The sequence below is a fragment of the Nannospalax galili genome, unplaced genomic scaffold, assembly GCF_000622305.1.
Source record: "Nannospalax galili isolate Female #2095 unplaced genomic scaffold, S.galili_v1.0 scaffold1945, whole genome shotgun sequence".
Lineage (NCBI taxonomy): Eukaryota > Metazoa > Chordata > Mammalia > Rodentia > Spalacidae > Nannospalax > Nannospalax galili.
The window spans coordinates 267,451-286,469 of record NW_008352138.1 but is presented as its reverse complement, the minus strand read 5'-3'; the positions used below and the strand labels follow the sequence as shown (position 1 = coordinate 286,469).

The window sequence follows — 19,019 nt, the reverse complement described above, 5'->3', positions numbered from 1 at the left end:
GCTGGTGTGTTGCTCCCTGATAGATCCCCTCATCCAGGCCACTCACGTCATTAGTCTCTAGGTCCGGGGCAGATTATAGGTTGGCTCTTTTGCGGAAGCACGGACTGTGCTCTCAAGGCGGAAGCTGTGCTCCCTAGTGCGGCCTGTGCTTAGGTCTGGCACTTCACCTCCTACACTATAAGATTAACTTTTGGGATGCAAAGTTAGGTAAAAGTCATCTTTGTAAAAGTCATTGACACGTGTATCTATATCTGTATCTCTCTATCCCTATAGCTGTAGCTATTGAGCTCTCTCTGTCTCTATCATCCACATATATATCTACACCACCTGTGTCCATATATTAACTGTATCTCTGCTCAATCTCCATCTGTCTATCTGTCTATACCTGCAGGTCTCTCTCTCCTCCCTCCCTCCCTCCCTCCCTCCCTCCCTCTCTCTCTCCCTCTCTCCCTCCCTTCCTCCCTCCTTCATCCCTCTCACCCTCCTTCCCTCCTATTCAACTATTCAGTCTATAACACTGGGCTCTGGACCTGCTTCATGAGGAAGATCAGGTTAGCTGTGACCTTGGTTTCTCACTGCCGAGTGAAGGGCAGCTGCCACTTTATGCAGAACCTGCCTCATTGGAAAGAATCTAGTTCATTAGATTCATTATCCACAGAAAACACCCAGCATGCCCCGGGACAAGGGTAGAGATGGACTGCTGTGTCCTTGTGGCCAACTTCCAAGTCTGGAGGGTGGGGTGAGGAGACATGATTGCTGATGAATGTGAACTGACTGGCAGGGATCGTCTCTGGGACCCAGGACTCTGCTGACATCATCTGGAGCAGCTCCAGGCCGGCCTCAGGCCTCGTGGTCATGGCTGACTCCAGGTCAGCCCTGTGGTCCACTGCCTTCCTCACTTAGGGATGCTCTGGCACTGCAGCCCCAGTGGGTATTGGGCACTGCAGGGTGCCATGTAGCATTCCTCTACCCACTCCTTTCCTGGAGCCCCCTAACCATAGTATCCAGGAGTAGAGTTGGGGCAATACTCCCTGGGGTAGACTGATAGGCTCCCTGCCTCTGAATGCTCCTGAGTAGGAGCCCATCAGCCAGCAGGTACAGGACCCAGAGCCTGGAGTTCCTGGGGTTGGACAGGGCCAGGGTAGCCAGGAGGGCAAGGTAGGCTCAGGCTTGGGTGGACTTGCAGGCTGCTTGGAGTGCAGGACCCTCTCTCTGCCTCTGCCCACTAGGTTCTGCTGGGCACACCTTGGGTTTCAGCCTAGGCCTGGCTAGTGCTGTTGCCTGGCTGCTAATCAGGGGGCTGGGCTGTGCCAAGGGAGCAGAGGCACCTGGAAGACTGGCGCTATGGCTGTGGCTGAAGGCCCTCCTGGCCTTTGCTGGGTACCACAGGGTCAGAGGAGGCTCAGCCTTAACAAGAAAATTGGAGCAGGTGAGGGCACCCAGTGGCAGGTGAGGAGATGGGGGGCAGGTCTATGCCACTAGAACTGGGATGCCACTGGAGTACGACCCGGTGCTGGTCATGGCTCAGCTTGATTCGCACTCAGCTCCCGGCCAGGCACACGTCACCTGCTCCGTAATTATTTATGGAACTTTCTGAGCACATCCTATTCACATTTTACCCTGAGATTCTCCAGTGACACAGCCAAGGTATGGGTATGATGCCACAGGTTTTGTGCATGGGCTGCTAAGAAGCTCCAGGGACCAGAAGGCTCGAAGTAGCAGGGAGTGTCCATCTTCCTCCCTAGCCCAGTACGAAGAGCCCACCATCACCCAAAGCCCAGAGAGAACGAGATGCTCTTGGGCTCTGCCCTGTCCTTATGTCTTGTGGACTGACTTTGCTCATAGGAGCTGTCCCCACTAGACCTCTGCACAGAGTTCTCCCTCCCTCTCTCCCTTCCTTCCCTCTTTCCTTCTTTTATGGTCTCATGTAGTCCAGGCTGGCTTCAGTGATCACACACTCAACACCGATTTTCCTCATGACCCTGTGTGCCCTATGACTTCAACTCTCTGCAGGGGAGCTTCTGAGGAGGTGGCCCTGCGCACTGGGAAATCCTTGAGCACCTGTTGGCTCAGCAGGGCACTGAGCCTGAGCTCCACCTGGGACTGGCCCCGCCTTTCCCTGTTACCTGGCTGTCCTCTTTAGAATGTTCTTCAGTCTCCTCTGCAGATTGGAGCTCCTTAGGCCTCAGCCCATGGAGAGTCATGGCTGCTGCTGGTGTGAGCCTGTGATTACCAGTGGAGCCTGGTGTCAGTGAGCCACACCCATATTCCTGCTGTTTTTGGACACTTCATAGAGTGAGGCTGGTTGATACAACATTTGCACATATGTGTATGGGACAGGTCTGTGACTCCCAGCTTGAATGTCAGAATGGCAACACCTTCCACATGCTCCCTCCTCCTGGGGCCTCTGGGCCAAAAGCATTACCTTAGTCCTCCCCACCCTGCACCCAGGTGCCTAGTTTGACTCCAGTGAGGTGGCTCACCTGTCATCCTAGCACTTGGGAGGCTGAGGCAGGAGGCTGCTACAAGTTTGAGGCCAGTCTTGGCTACACAGAAAATACTCATTGCTGAGGCGGCAGAGACAAGGCAGGCCACTGGGACTTGCAGCCTAGTCAGACCAGCCTCATTGGTGAGCTCAGTCACCAAGAGGCCTGCCTCAGAGAGGATGGGCAGTGGTTTGAGGAAGAGCCCTAAGGTTGTCCTTTGGTTTCTACATGCACATATATACACATGAACACATATGCATGCATATGTGTGCAGAGAGAGAGAGAGGGGAGAGAGAGAGAGGGAGAGAGAGAGAGAGAGAGAGAGAGAGAGAGAGAGAGAGAGAGAGAGAGACTTAGGATAGAACTTGTAGGGCACATAATCTGAAAAGTTGGTAGAACTTTGAAAATGGCCTTCTCACCTTCCCTATGAGTCATCCTGTCCAGCAAGCCGTTTTCTTTTCAAACTATTGCAGATATACATGTTTGACACCTGCTCTCCACAGCCAAGTGCTGGCTTTGTGAGCACTTATATTTTGTGCTTGCTGAAGAGGGGCTGGGATAGGTGGAGGAGCTTTGGATCTCTCTGAGACCCAGGTTTTCCTATCCTCCCCGCAACCTCTCAATAGGATCTCACTATGTAACCCTGGCTGGTCTGGAATTCACTGTGTAGACCAGGTTGGCCTCGAACTCTTGAACTCGCAGATTCTGTTGACCTCTGCTTCCCTGAGTGCTGGGATTAAAGGCCAGTGCCACCATGCCTGGCCCCCACCGGCATCTATTCAAGCTGATATCTGTGGAGACTAGTGACCTGAGGATCAAGCCAAGTACTGAGACAAACTGGGAAAACAGGTAACAGGATTATTGTGAATGAAACCAACCACATAGCCCACTGTCTGAGGCTGGGCTCATTGTGGTTCATTGTTGAGACCCTGTTTCAAGAAACATCAAACCAGCCAACAAGCACACAGAAATTGCTAAGGTAGGATCGAACATATTTCTTTATTCATCTTTATTGAGGAAGTCTATTGGAGTCAGCTGTAGGAATTGAAAACTTTCTAATCTTTGAGAACTTTTTGTTTGGTTTGGTTTTTTAAGACAAAGTCTCACTCTGTGGCCCAGGTTAGCCTTGAACTTACAATCCTGGCTCAGCCTCCGAAGCGCTGGATTTTAGGGATGTTCCCCTCCTTCCCCTCCCCTCCCCCTTTGCTTCCCTTCTTTCTTCCTTAGAAATGATCCAGAACCTTCTTTTGAAAACACGGTTTAAGATTATATATTATTCCAATACATTATCACCAGAAATAAAAAGGTTTATCTTCAATAGACTGCTTTGAAATTTTTGGTCTTTTAAATAAAAAAAAATAAAATTGAAGATTTAAACTTGTGTCCATATGTGTTATGTGTGTGTGCACATATGCCACAGTGTGCATGTGGAGATCAGAGGATAACTTGCAGGAACTCCTTCTACTATGTGGGTTCCAGGGATCAAACTCAGGTCAGCAATCTTAGCAGCAAGCGCCTTTATCCATTGAGCCATCTTCCAGGCCCTTGCTTATTAAAATTTGATTCCACATTTACTGCCCAGAAGCAAAACAGCTTTATCCTGTGTTTTGAAAGGAGGGGATGTGGCTCCTGTGGGCTAGGCGGTACACAGAGTCAAGGAGGTGATGCCATTCCCTTCCTGGGGGCATCTAGGAAGAATGTCACTCCTGAGCCTTGGGGTCTGCTGGGGTGGACGTTCTTGAGATCATCACCATCCCACATCTCTTCCTCTGTCCCTCCATCCCCCCCTTCATCTTCCTCAGCTATGTGGACACCCTATTTGAAAAAAGACCATATTCAAGTTATGACTAGAGTCCTTATCAGGAACTGAATAGGCTGGCACCTTGACCTTGGACATGGAAGCCTCCACAACTTTGAGAAGTAGATCTCTGTTGTTTAAGCCACCAGGCTATAGTGCTTTTCTGTGGCAGCCTAAGACTGGGCCGCTGGCTCTGTTGGTAGTAGTCCTCTGAGACTTGACTTGTTCTGTCATTCCCAGGGCCATTGCAAAGTGGGGAGTCCTGCCTTGGCATTCGAAGTATCAGCAGTTGCCACCCCACCCCAGTCCTCAGAAACTGGAAACACTGCCCTTGGTGTCACCCTGGCACCTTGGGAACAAACTGGGCAGCTGCCATCTTTTCCATTCGTTTTATTAGCATTGATATATACAAAGTGGAAAATGGTTTCATTTTCTGGCTTATAAAGTTTTATATTCTGCTTGATGATAAAATGAAAACGAAAATATCAAAGAAGCCTACCTTTGGGGGTGCTGAGTGATGCTTAAGACCTGGAGGCTCCCCCTGGTCTCATCAAGGACAAAAGAAGGTCATGCCTCTGGGCTTACCAGAAGGAGGAGGAATCTTTGCCTAAGGCTTGTGTCTCAGCTTGAAGCTCCCCATGTCTGCCAAAGTCCCCTCAATGCCACCCTCCTGGCTTTGGGACTGCTGATCTTTCTCCTGGGCTGTGTGCATGTGTGTGTGTGTGTGTGTGTGTGTGTGTGTGTGTGTGTGGTTTTCAAAGCCATCTCCTGAGGTTCCTAAGTTTGTTCTTCAAAGGATCAGGGTAGAAACACTTGGATAGACTTAAAGAAAGATGACCATCAGACAGGTCAGAATACTGATGTTGGCTAAGTAATTCTACCGAAAAGAAAATTAAGAAAAGGGGACAGTTGAGCTCAAAGCAGAAGGGCTGAGCACGTGCGTGTTGAAAGTGCAGGGTCGTCAGATGCAGCCCGTGCCAATCAGCATGAAGTATCAGCACTGCGCATGTTCCTGGAAGCCTATGCTGCGTAAATGTGTTTCCCAACGACATTAGAGCAGTGAGTGGTTTGTGAGAGGGCATCATCTATGCTCCACTTGCTTATGGGTGAATCCTGTTCAAAAATATTTAATCCCTCAGGGTTCAAATTTCCGTCTTGTAAAAAACAGACACAGAAGGACTGTGGAAATGCCTTGTGCACACCTGGCGCCGACTATACCATTTTTCAAATTTTTACATGTTACAAATACACATTCAGGAATTAAAAAAAATAGACACCAACCTGTCTTTGAAATCACTGTACATTGTGAGCTTGCATCATCCACCTCTAGGCTAGAATGAAATTTTAAAATGTGGTTATGGGGCTTACTACAAAGAGAGCTAAGACACTGGTCTCCTGAAAACACAGATTGATACCTTTCTGTTCCCCTCAACAGCCCAGAAGACCTGGGCAGTGACCTGGGCAATTTTAGGGAGCAGGGTTAGAAGAAAGACCTTGAACATCATCAGTCTTTACAAAAGGCAAGTGCTTAGTTTTCACCAAGCTGTGATACAGACTAACTTCAGTCATCATTAACAGAGTTCCCAGCAGGTGACTCAGGCTTCTTGTTAGAAAAGAAACTGCCTTCAGAAGCAGGCCACATTGTTCATAGCTCTGTTTCCAAAGGGTCACTGCTCCCTGGAGCCTAGGCAGTTAATCCCTTGAGTCCTCTGTGGATGGGTGGGCTGGTGTCTGGCAGCCTCTGACTCTCCCCAGTTCCCCAGTCTGGTACACACACAGGGCTATTTTCTGGTAGATGAGTCCCGCCTCAGCCCCTTCCTAGGATGAAACCTTAGCTCCTGCAGGAGGGGCACACATGCGTGAAGCCTCTTCTCTCTAGTCCAGATGCTTCCACAACTATGACATCCCAACTCTCAGCTGCTTTCTATACGCCTGGCAGCTGGAAAGGGCTCTCTTTCTCTTCTCTGAAAACTAGCAGATTTAACATGATTCCAGACAATCCAGGAGGATGCCAAGTTGGGGGGGGGGTCTCAAGATTCAGTGCTCCATACCTGAACTGCTGACCTCCACATGGTCAACCTCACAGGATCCTCATGCGATCTGCTGTTCCTTCCCTCATCTAACCCCTGCACCTTTCTATACTACTGTACTTAGAAAAGAATCTTCCAGAGTGTCACTGGGTTGGGGCAGAAAGAGCCTGATAAAGTATAAGCAGACAGAGGCTAGGACTTTCTGTTATCTGGAAACAAATGCTCTTGTCTTCAAGCAGGTGCAGATGGGACCTTGGGCCTTGGCCTCCTGTGATGCTCTTGTTGCATCTGCCTGGGTGTTCTCATCTCCTGCCACCAAAGCATCAGAGAGGCAGGGAAGCTGTTTTTTTTTTTTTTTTTTTTTTTTTTTTTCACCTTCCCTGCCTAGGAAGAGAAAGGAGGTCCTGGGGTAATGTCTTTCAGAGAGGCAATGCATTAATCTCACATAGGTCAAAGGCTGAGACATTCTAGACCCCTGGGTGATAATCAGGGCTGGTCCCTGGCTTTCAGGGCATGGTGTCCCTCCCTCCCCAGCCAACTCTTCCAACTTGTGGTCTAAGCTACCTGTGGATGTATGCCTTGGCCTCAGGGTGGCCCTGCCAAACAAAGTGATGGACTCTGGCATTTCTAGGATAACCCACCTCTTTGAACATGTGTCAAGGGAAAGACTCAACCCTCCTCCTTTGTCCCTGGAACTCTGGCACCTCATCTCTGACAATTTTGTTATTTTTCCACTTTTTAGAAAGCAACCCTTTTCTTACTTTGCCAGTGTCCCTTGAGGTCAGGAAATGCTGAGGGAAACCTTTGTTGCCTTGTGAAGGCACGAGGGAGAAGGAAGACAGGCCAAGACCTTTGGAAGCTTGTAAAACTGGACAGAGTTTGTTTGGGAGGAAAAAAATAAAACATAATTCCACCCCAAAGGAACCTTGCAAGAAACGCAGGCAACCCAAACTTGGGGGGTCCATATGTGTCAAGAACACCATGGTGGGGGCACTGACGACAATTCGGGGTGGCACAGCCCCGGCTTGGCACTGATGATGAAACTTGACCTCCCGTTTGCTGTCTGACCCGCTCGCCACTTTGCAAATCTTCCACCTGCCTTGGGAATGGAGACTGTCACTTGAACTTGGCTGCAGCCACAACACACCAAACTCACCAGTTTCATTTTTAAATATAATAAATACAGTGCAGAAAACAATGAATCTTTTAATCAAAAGTCTAGAGGAAGGATGGTGGCCACGCTGGGGCTGCAGCCCAATGTCACACGGTCTCTGATGGATGTTTCCAGACAGTCCTGACTGAGTTCATGTCTATAAGTCCCCTTCACAATCGTGGCTCTTTTAGATAGAAACTTCGTACTCTCTGGTTTCCTGCAGGAGAGAGCAGCACAGATACTTTAAGCCCCGGGTGGTAGGCTGACCACCAGTGCTTCCTAATGTCACACCTTTTGTCTCTGCCCCTCGGCTGTGTGCTTCTGCACAGCATTCTGCTCTGCTTTATAGAAGGAAGTGGTACCCAACACATGCTCAGGGTATCTTCTGGGTTCTGTGAGCAGGGCATGCTCCACAGGGGTGTAAAGGACAGGGGAGCAGAGCCAACAACCAGGCAGCCTGACTTTCCACCCTGCTGATACCACCCTCTTCCTCTGCCTCAGGACTGACAGGGAAGGAAAGTGTTACTGCTAAGCATTGTCAGAACTCCAGGGACCTGCTCTACCTACGGTTTGCACTAATTACCCTCTGAACAGCTCTTTCCTCTAGCCTCATCCTTTCCTACAAGCTGAAAGCAAGCTACACAGCATGCATGGTAACATGTGCTCTACCTTGCCCAGAGACATCTAGAATAACCTTGGAATGCTGCTGTCTCTTCCTGTGAGGCCAACACATCAACTCCATCACATCAATGCTTCCTGATAGATGGAGATGCTGTGGGAGAATCCAAGGTAGTCCCCACCTTCTGATGTTCCTGCCTTGGTAGGTTGGAGACTAGGGTGGAGAGGGAGGTGCCAGAGGTGTCAAGATTGAAAGAAGCCAAGGGCAAGAGGATTGAAAACCCTCCCAACTGCTGGATACAGGGAACAAATAGCCTGCACAGGGCGTGCACAGCATGCAAACAACCCACAAAAGGTCCTAGGGCCACTGGATCCATCTCTTTTGGAGGCTGACCTGGCTCTATCCTCTGACCCATTGTGCTAGTTTTTTTTTTTTTTGACACAAATTAGAGTCATCTGCAAAGAGGGAACCTTAATTGAGTCATTTCCTCCATCAAACTGGCCTGTAGCCATATTTATGGGGCATTTTCTTAATTATTACTTGCTGTAGAAGGGCCCAGGCCACTGTGGGTAGTGTCATCCCAGGGCAAGGGGGGGCTGAGCTGTGTAAGAAAGATAGCTGAGCAAGGCAGGAGAAGGAAGCAGTAAGCGGCTTTCCTCCATGGGTGCTGCTTCAGGTCCTGCTCCAGGTTCCTGCCTTGAGTTCCCGCCCGACTTCCCTCAGCGTTGGACTGTTTTCTAGAAGTGTAAGATGAAATAAACCCTTTCCTCCTCAAGTTAATTTTGTCTGGTGTTTTTATCACAGCAATAGAGTAATCAGGGAAGGCCATTTCTGAACTTGTTCCTCTTTTAATAAACTGTCTTCTTTCTTGTTATCATCCACATGTCTCTGTCCAGATCATTGTGTGGAGACAAAGGCCTGGCAGTTTCAGTGGGTGTCCTCCTGCCTCAGCTGTGTGTCTGGGACACTGTGTGAGGGTGGGAGGACCTGTGACTCAATTCTATCTACAAAATGCCAGAATGTCACTTCTGTGACATGCTACACAGGCTGTGGCTCCGACTTGGTGGCAGACTTGTGTGTGAGCTTCTCCCCACAGAATGGGAGACAGTTGGCCTCTTAAAAATGGCCTGAAGACCCAGGGCCATTGGCCCTACAACCTGCCACAAGTGGAGTGCCATGAGCAACCACGGGGGCCAGGGTTGTGTGGCTCTGTTGCTGGCCAAGCCTTGGTGCACCTGCAGCTGGGGCTGTGGGGTGTGAGCCCAGAAACAGGCTGCTGTCTCATATCCACAGATGATTCACACGAGGTCAAAGGAGGGAAGTGGTGGGAGAAAGTCAACACGGACAGGGATGATTTTGCTTGGCTCCAAACACCGGGAGACGAGTGTGCATCATGGCACCATGGACTTAAAGGTGAAGGTTTCACAGTCGCAGCCAGCCTGCCAGGTCCTCACAGAGACCCCAGCATCTTTGCCCTCCCGAGTGGCATTTTCTACAGCTACCATGTAAGTTCCACCCACATCTACAATTCAGCTTCATTAATTCTTCCTCAAACTTCTTGACCTCCTTGAGCCCCTCCCCATGCAGTTCTAGAACCCTTTTCAAAGTCCTTCAAAGTGATAATTAACCATAACCATGAGGTTCACAGGCATGCTAGATTGAGGCTCAGAGGGGTGGGAGGGCAGGAGGGCTCAGGGCAGCAGGGTGAGCTTGCTTCCTGCCCTTGGCTGGGTACAATCTTGCCTAAATCCTTTTTCCTGAACCTCAAAGTCTTCATGAATCACAGGGTGTAGCCTGAGGGTCACATGCCTGGCATGTGGTCCGTCCACCCCCCCCCCCCACTGTTGAGGTCTGTCTGCTTAGCAAGGCGGTGCGCTTGGTGGAGGCAGGATGGGTGTCTGCAGCCATGGATGCAGTGCCTGGTGCTGCGTTATGACTCTATGGGATGCAGGGCACGGTGGTGCACACCTTTAATTCCAGCACTCGAGAGGCAAAGGCCTCTGAGATTGAAGCCAGCCTGGTCTACATAGTGAATTCCATCTGGAGCTACAGGGAGACTCTGTCTCAAAACAAACAAAAAAACAAACATTCTACGGGAGCTGAAAGATACATTGCTCTCCAGTTAGTTGGGAGGCTGCTGAGTTTGCAGTGTGTCTAGAGTGAGGCACTTGAAAAGGACACAGAACTCTCACCTTAACAGCGCTGTTCATTGTTACTATGGAATGCCTTCTACTTACATAAGAAACGATTGAAATGCAAGCCCTGCCAGGCTGCCAATGTCTCCCACAGCTTGAATTTAACTTGGATCTTTTTTTTTGATCAAATCTGCTCCCTCCCGTCCAACTCCCCTATCTCCCCATCGCTTTTTCCTGAACAACTTTGTATACTCTTCTTTTTTTTTTTAATAGGGCTTTTTGCTACTCTTAATTTTCCACCCCCTGAAGAGGTAACCCTAAAATCTTTTAGGGATTAGATATTTAACTTGAATCTTGATGGCACTGAGGGGTCACAGGGAATGAGTGACCTGGCCTACCCCGGTTCATTGTGTGATCGCAGGTGCTCATGGCACTGAGCACGCAGCTCTCAGACTACACTCTGTCTATAATGGGGTTTGTCTGTAGGTTCAGCCTGGGGTTCACTGCCCCAGTTCAGCCTGCCGTTACAGAAATGGTGTCTGAACAGGCGAGGTTTGGCAAGACATCGTGACTACTCCTCAATGGCCCCCAGCCTGCCACTTTTCTCAAGGATTTTGGGTTCAGCCCCTTTTCCTGTGGGTGTTCTCTGACCAGTGACCAGCCTAACGGACTCATCATGAGCTCGTCACTGGAGGACAGAGAAGGGGGTTTGGCTGGGATAAAGCAGGGCCCTCCGTGTTCCTTCTGCCTGTGGCCTCATGAGCAAATGGGAGTCCCCCATGGGAGAGTAGTGGGACCCACTCACCCCGGTCTCGTAGATGGGGTTGTCGAATTCGGTTTCCACGGTGATCTGGCTGTAGGGGTGGGAGTACATGAGGGGCAGGCGGAGGCTGGAGTAGTACCGACACCTGCGGGAGAGACAGTCAGAGCCTGAGCTGCTTCTCTCCAACCAGAGGAGACTCAGCGACACTTCTGTGCTGCAACGTCTCCGTGAAGGACATGGGGTGTGTGGACACAGCCTCGAGCATGGGAAAGTCAGTGAGGGCTAGTGCCTGCCGTTCATCACCCAGCCTGGGCTACAGCAAGCCAGCCGTGTCACCTCCTTTTCCCTCCCCTGGGAAGAAAGTGGCACCCACTTTAGCCGGGAGGTATTTCAAGTCTGTTATACGAAGAGTGATGAAGACAGTGTGCACTTCCGGAGTGCCGGCCTGTGTAGTTGCCTCAGAGTAGCCTCCTGACCGCCTAAAGGAGGTCCCCATGACCACACCCTCCCTTTCCTCCACTGTGCCCAGCTTAGCTCACTGTATTTTGTGTCTGCTTACTCCCTAACCTCCCACGTGACCATGCACTCTGGACCACTGCGGTGACGGCTATGTAGCCCAGGCCTCAGGGCATTGCATATGCCTCTCTCTGCCTGCTGGCCTCCTAGTTCACTCATGACCACTCTCTCTAGTCTGCTCAAAGGATGTTTCTTACAGAGCATGGTAGTACATGCCTCTAATCCCAGCACTCAGGGGGCAGAGGCAGGTGGATCCCTGTGAGATCGAGGCCAGCCTGGTCTATATAGTAAGTTCCAGGCCAGCTGGGGCTACAGGGAGACCCTGCCTCAAAAACAAAACAAAACAAAACAAAAAGAGTCGTACTCTTCTCTGAACTCCTCCCAAACCTATAACTGCTCCCTCTGTTCCTGAACCTTTCCCCTCTTCCCAGATTTCTTTATCTAACTGTTTATCACCTAATGGACCATTTGCTTTTCCTCTGTGTTTTGGAGATTGGCTCTCTTCCCTCATTGGATCCTGTTTTGTTCACTATGAAGATCCCAGAGCCCAGAGCCTGCCTGGTGCAAGGCTCTGTACCTGAGTCACACCCGTGACTGTTCTAGCCATGGCTCTGAGTCCTCCCTCATCCAGGGCAAGTGCTGTGACTTTCAGAGCCCAGGAGCATACTCAATAGCCATCCCACATCACTATGTGTTTGCTGAATAACTGAGGGACCAGGTGAACTATGGAATGCCTACGTTGGTGTGCTCGTCAGCATGCAGTGTTCCAGATCAAGAAGCTACCAGCTCCCTGGTGTCAGGATCAGGCTCTGGCCTCCTCCCTGGTGGGAGGAATTGGGAGGTTCCAAGGTATGGTCTCATCCTGGAGAGGAGCTGGACCACAGCATCTCACATCATATGAGGTGACTATGTCCAAGCACCAGGTGGAGAACCAGCTCCCGAAGCCTGGTTCACCTCACAGCCTGGTCCACTCTGCTTACCTCGTGATATAGATGTAGGCTCCTCCCAGTAGCAAGGAGATGAGGAGGACTGGAATGAAGATGGCCAGTGCCATGTTCCCACCTTCCAGCGAGGACTCTGCTGCGGCTTCTGCTGCTGAGCACACAAGCCGTGAGTTTCCCAGAAGTGCCATGCCCACGGGGACCTGGCTCTCAGGTGAGGGCCCAGCCTCCAATTCTACAGAGCTGATACCCAAAGCCTTAGACACTGGAGAGCCATCTTAGAGGGGCAGAGACTGTTGGCCTGCACAAGGACCCCAGAGGCACCATTGGCTGGGGTGGTCAGATGGAGGCTGAGAATGTTTGAATCCTGATCATGCTACACCCATTGGCAGGCTGGGGAGGGGCAAAAATCTGGTTAATATCTGATTCAGGGGGAGACTTGGAAAGTTCTAGAATGACACTGCCTTGCCCTCTGGCCACTTCCAGGAGCAGCTGCACCCAACTGGGACCCTTCCAGAGCTTGGAAATGGATTCCTCCCCAGGAGTGGCTTGGGGTGGCACAGATTTATCTACTGTTGACAGTCTCCCTCTGCCCCTAGTACATGTGGCTGTGCAAGGCCGATGGCTGAAACTGTGTGGGCAGGGACATTTTTCCAGCAGAGCTGGAGGTGGCTTCCCTCCCCCACTGCTTTTAGAAACTTGGCCTCCTCTTCTGCTCTCAGGGTCACAGCTCACAAAGCTCTGCCCCTCCATCTATAACCCATTAGCTGCTGCCTACAGGGCTGAAAACTCACTCAGTGCTGATATCCAGTACAGCCAAACCTCATGTCTTGTTTGTCCCCCTGATCAAGTAACCCCGTGCAGCATCCAGAGGCAGCCATGGAACCTGGGGAGGGGGACCCCATGGGGCACCACTTCCCAATTTGAACAGCTGACCCAAGGTTCCCCTACACTTATCTTTGACCTCTGCTCTGAGTGTTGTCGGTTACAAGAACAGCAGCTGGGTCTGTGTAATTCACATAGCCCAGTACTCAGTCAGCTTGGCATAGTCAGAATGCCAGACTATACCCCTGGGCATGTCTGTGAGGGTGTTTCTAGAAAGGCTTAACTGGGGAGGGAATACCCGCCCTGAATGTGGGTGATACCATCTCCATGGGCTGTGGTCTCAGACTGAATAAAAAGGAGAAAGCAAGCTGAGCCCTGGCATGCATCTGTCTCTCTTCCAAACACATATGTGATGTGAAATCAGCTGCCTCACACGCTTGCCTCAATGATGAACCACACCTGGAGCTGTGAGCCCACGCTAACCCTTCCTTCCTTCAGGTGTCTTCATCAGACACTTGATTACAGCAACCAGAAAAGTAACTAAAACAGACAGGAAGGGAAGGAACCTCAAAAATAAAGAAGCCAGGCAGGGTGGTGTACGCCTTTAATCCCAGCACTCAGGAGGCAGAGGCAGGTGGATCTCTGTGAGTTCGAGGCCAGCCTGGTCTCCATAGTGAATCCAGGCCAGGGAGACCCTGTCTTAAAAAGACCAAAAAAAAAAATAGAGAAAATCCTGAATAGTTTTTATCATATTTTTCAGATGAATCAGCCACAGTAAGTAGGCAGCCAGCACAGCGGGAAGGAGCGGAGGGGCTGGGTGGGGAGCAGAGGTAGGAGGAAGGCTGAGACCCGGGTGCTGCTTTCCCCTTCTGAATCCCACAGGATGCCAAGCCCAGATGAAAGGCCATTTCATTTCCCCAAAGCTTGCTGAGGTTTCCCAGACCCCCAACCCTATCACCACCATCATGTCCTTCATGAACTTCAAATGACTTCAGGTTCTGCTTAGGAACCTAAGGAACAAAGCCAGTTCCATTTGCTTGGAAGTTATTCTCAGCAGTAATCAGGGAGGATCAATTAGTGTTTTTTTATATTTTATTTTATTTTATTTTATTTTATTTTGAGACAGGGTCTCCCTGTAGCCCCAGCTGGCTTGGAGCTCAGTATGTGGACCAGGCTGGCCTTGAACTCACAGAGATCCATCCACCTCTGCCTCCTGAGTGCTGGGATTACAGGTGGCTATTTTTAAGGACCCCAAGGAAAGCTAAGCAAGCTGGCAAAGGCTCTGTTTGGGTATATCTGAGTTGTTCCACATGAAATGGGACTCACCTTCCAACGCGTGTTCGAAGCTGTCTTGATTAACTGGAAGAGAAACCATGAAACAGGGTCAATGTCAAGGGAATGAATTCACTGTTTGCCTAAGGAGAGGGTGAAGGATGTCCATGAGAAAGCTCAGGGCTCTGTGTGAGGGTGCTACCTCTGGCCTCCAAGTGACACACAGCTTCTAAGAGGTGCACGAGGCATTTCCAGGAGGACTGCCTGAGTTTCTTTCACTGCGACTCTTAGCTATATTTAGAACATATATAATAGTCCTATATAAAATAAGAATCTTTTTTTTCTTGTTTTTGTGTTTTTTGAGACAGGGTTTCCCTATAGATCAGCTGGCCTGGAACTCACTACGTAGACTAAACTTCTCTGGAACTCACCATGTAGACTAAACTTGCCTGGAACTCAGACATCCGCCTGCCTCTGCCTATTGAGTGCTGGGATTAAAGGTGCGTATCACCACACTTGGATTATATAATTATTTCTGTAGACAGGCTCTTGTGTGCTGGCCTTGAACTTGCAACCCTCCTGCCTCAGTCTCCTGACTGCTGGGGTGATAGATGTGTGGCACCACGCACCCCTGTAACTATGTGATCTTTTCATTGGTCTTTCATACTGTCTTCAAATAGGATGAGGCTCTGGTGTGGCTCAACACCTTGACGCAGACTCTAGCTTGAGGTGGAACTCTCTTGCTTTGAAATGTACATGTATAAACCTTCTGATTGCATTTGTTTTCCATATTTGATGATCAGGCTCAGCATTCTGTGTAAAATTGTCTTCATGAATCTTTATATCCCCTAAAACCTGTGCTCAGGTGCCAGAGACGGCATCCCATGCTTTATCACCAAAGTCATCGCTGGCCGAGCACAGAACTGTCCTGATCAGGATGTTGCCACTTCTGGGATGCAAAGCCCAGAAGTGAAGGGCTTAAGTGGAGAAACTGCCTGCCAGAGGCGAGGCAACACAAGATCACTCTGGGTTCATGGTCTGGTAGATCCAAGATATCCTTATTGGAGACTTGACTGCTTAAAGTCACCATCAAGTGGTGGCAGCAGCCCCAGCTAAGGTGGCTAGCTGCTGTCCCCTGAATGCAGCTCCTAAATTCACAGGTTAGAAACTTAGTCCCCAGGTTTGTAGGTGGATGGTATTCAGAAGGGGCTTGGGGGGCCAACTAGGGTTAGAAGAGGTCATGAGTATGTAGCCCCCATGGTGGCCTAAGTGATTTTATAAAAGGAGAACCCTGAGTTGCCATGCTCTCTCTGTCCTGCCATGGGATGGCCCCATCAAGTTGATGGCACAAAGTACGAGGTCTCTGCAGGGCAGTTTGTGCTCTGGACTCTCTGGCCTCCAGCATCCTGGGTCAAACAATCTTCTATTCTTTATAAACTGCCTGGTCTCAGATATTTTGTTATAGCAACAGAAAAAGAGCCCAAGAACAGATATGGTGTTTAACACCCATAATCCCAGCACTTGGGAGGTAGAGGCAGGAGGGTTGGGAGTTCAAGGCCAGCCTTAACTCTATCTCAAAACAACAATAACACAACAACAACAACAAAACAATAAACAGACAAACAAAGGAAAGGAAACAGAGACAGGCACCCATTGGATTTCGGCTTTTGTGGAATCCCCAAGCCCACCCTCAGAGCAGGCTTAGCGTCTCTTGGAGTCAGACCCACCTCTGGCTCCAAAGGCACCATACCTTTACAGACAGGCAGGGGCCCACTCCAGTGGGACGGCTGTCCCAGGATGCAGCGGATGGTCACTTCGCCCATGAGCTCGAAGCCCTCATAGCACATGAAGGTGAGGGACTCTCCCGGGAGGTACAGTCGCTTGTACAGGATTTGGTACCCATTCTCAGGCAGCCCTGGGTTGTCACATGCCAGGGACTCCTCCGCTGAAAGGAAGCCAGATGTGGCTCTGAGATGGCACCAGTCTCTGGGTGACCTAGTCCACCCTTCAGCATCCCCCTGCTCCATGGCTCCAGCTCGCACCCAAGTTTCCCATCCCTCAGATTCCCATTTCTCTCTCCCATCTCTGGGTATAGACGACATGTGGGCACCACAGAATAAATGGGGCTGTGGAATCTGGGTTAAAAATCTCAATTCTTCCATTACTGTGTAACCTTCAGAAAGTAGCACAACCTGTCTGATCTTCAGTTTCCTCCTTAGCAAAATGGGAGTTCTAGTGCCTGTCTTACAGACTGACAGATTAAGGAAGATAAAGGGTGTAAAGTGTGTAGAACATTCTGGACATGTGGTTGGCGTTCAGTGAATGATGGACTGTGTTGTCTGATCACTTCTCAAGTTTTGCCTAACCAGCAGTCTGGTGTGTCCAGGTCCTCTCTTGCAGTGGTCTGTGCTTTCCCTTCCTCCAGTCCTTCCCTGATGCCTCCCACCAGCACCGTGCACTCTGTGTAATGTTGAAGAATCAGTACGGATCTCTTGCTAAAGGGAGTCTGTGGCGCCAAACTCCCAAGCTCAGGTCTTGGGAGATAGAAAGGCTGTAAATGGCGGGGACTGATAGGTCCACACTGCCCCCTCGTGGCTGACATTTGCTACTGCAGATGCCAGTATGGCTTTTGGAGAGAGAGCTGACCATTTGCAGCCCAGCATTACAGATGAGAAAGCCACAAACATGCTTCTCCAGGCAGCACCACAAATCCTAAAACATTTAAGAGATTTAAAATTGTGACAAAATCCTCACAATACAAAGTTTGCCGCCTTAGTTAAGATCCCAGTGCCTAGTACAATATTTGGTTCATAGGAAGTTCTCAGTTCTTCAGTCAACAAACATACCCTGAGCAGTTACTGTGTGGCAGGAGTGTTATGGTTTGAATGCTCACATATTTGAACACTTGGTCCCTGGCTGGTGGTGCTGTTTGGGAAGTTTCTGGAACCTTTAGAAGGTGGAGGTGAGCCCTGAGGTTTTATAACCAGGCCCCATTTCCCATTCACATTGCTTTCTGAGTACAGATGTGGTGTGACCAGCTGGCCTCCAGCTCCTGCCAGCAGGCCTTCCTACCATGCTGGAATGACCCCCTCAGCTGCAAGCCAGAACACTGTTCCTTCCTTAAATGGCTTCTTGTCAGTGAGAAAAGCAACCAGTGCAGGATACAGAGGGGAATAAATAAAACAGAGCCAACCCTGACCCCACGAGAAGCACACACAGCAGAACGCAGCTCCTAGCTGGAGCCCTGTTCTCTGTGAATGTGGCCAACACGCATCATGGTGGGAAGGGTGGCATCAGGGAGGTGGAAGGCAGAGACCTGCAGCTGGAACCCAGCTCACTTTCTCCTCTTTCCTGTTTATTCAGTCTGGGACCCCAGCCCAGGGTGTGGTGCCACCCACATTCAGGGTGGGTCTTCCCTCCTCCTTTAACCTTTACACTCTCACAGACACGCCTAGAAGTGTGTCTCTTAGGTGATTCCAAATCCAGCCAAGTCACATAATTTGTCACATAATTACCTTATGTCTGAAATATTTGAACATTTATTTTTGGCTAGATGACAGAATTGTAGATAACTTCCAATCTAGTTAGGACTATCAAGACAAAAACAGCTGATTTTTTCCTGTGTATCAAACACTGCTTGAAGTTTTATATGAAAGTAATAACAGCTTTATTTTTTTGAGATAGGGTCTTGCTACTATGTAGCCCAGCCTGGCCTTGAACTCAAAATCGTCTTTTGTGTCAGCTTTATGGGGTTACAGGCATGGACCATCACAGCTGGCTCAGAGATCTTCTTTTGATGCCAATGTCCCCAGACACAGATCCCACCCACTTCTTCCCTTTCTGAGGCAAACAAGGCCTAGAACCATTATGTCACCTGCCATGGGTGCTCAGCCACCAGCTGGTGGAGATAGGCCTTACAGGAGGCGCCATCCACTGTTACCTGCTCACTGTTTCCCAGACAAGGAAACCTAGGCCCAGGCAACTCATTTGTCATGTTCCAGGAGGAGGAAGTGGCCAAGCTGAGATTGAGTCTAGGGGCTCTCTGGCTCTCAGGTTGATCCCATTTAGTTTTCATGTGCCCACACAAGCGCAAGAAGGAACTGCCTCAGATCCCCCCCGCCCCCCAGTGCGGCTGCCGACTCCTCCCCCATTCCGTCCAGTTCTGCTCGCCCAGTCTCCTGACATCTCTTGTGGCTTGTGATCTCATTAGCTTGGTGTCAGGGAAGCCACTCCTTCAGTCCTGAAGACCTCACTGAGCTTTCTAGGAACAGTGGTGTGCTGGATAGCTTTAGTGTCAACTTGACACACCTGGGTTGAGGGAGCCTCAATCAGGAAATTGCCTCTATTGGACTGGCCTGTGGCCATGTCTGAAGGGCATCTTCTTGATGAGTGATGTGGGAGGGCCCAGCCCACTGTGGGTGGTGCCACCCCTGGGCAGGTGGGCCTGTGTTGCATAAGAAAGCAGGCTGAGCAGGGGCCAA

The 19,019-nt window shown here is 50.0% G+C and overlaps 1 protein-coding gene across 3 annotated transcripts in view; it reads right to left on the bottom strand.

Moving 5' to 3' along the window:
* Positions 1 to 4,661: 4,661 nt before the first annotated feature.
* Positions 4,662 to 19,019, bottom strand: part of Sez6l (seizure related 6 homolog like) — a 193,870-nt gene continuing 179,512 nt past the window's right edge. Inside the window, exons 13-17 of one of the 3 annotated variants that reach the window (XM_008849016.1) lie at positions 16,289 to 16,483; positions 14,593 to 14,625; positions 12,481 to 12,595; positions 11,027 to 11,129; positions 4,662 to 7,684 (exon numbers count right to left, since the gene is read on the bottom strand). In XM_008849016.1, the coding sequence (XP_008847238.1) occupies positions 7,655 to 7,684; positions 11,027 to 11,129; positions 12,481 to 12,595; positions 14,593 to 14,625; positions 16,289 to 16,483 (476 nt within the window). In that variant the 3' untranslated portion in view covers positions 4,662 to 7,654. The remainder of the gene's footprint in view (positions 7,685 to 11,026; positions 11,130 to 12,480; positions 12,596 to 14,592; positions 14,626 to 16,288; positions 16,484 to 19,019) is intronic. The other 2 variants (XM_017802178.1, XM_017802179.1) reach the window with 2 other exon arrangements.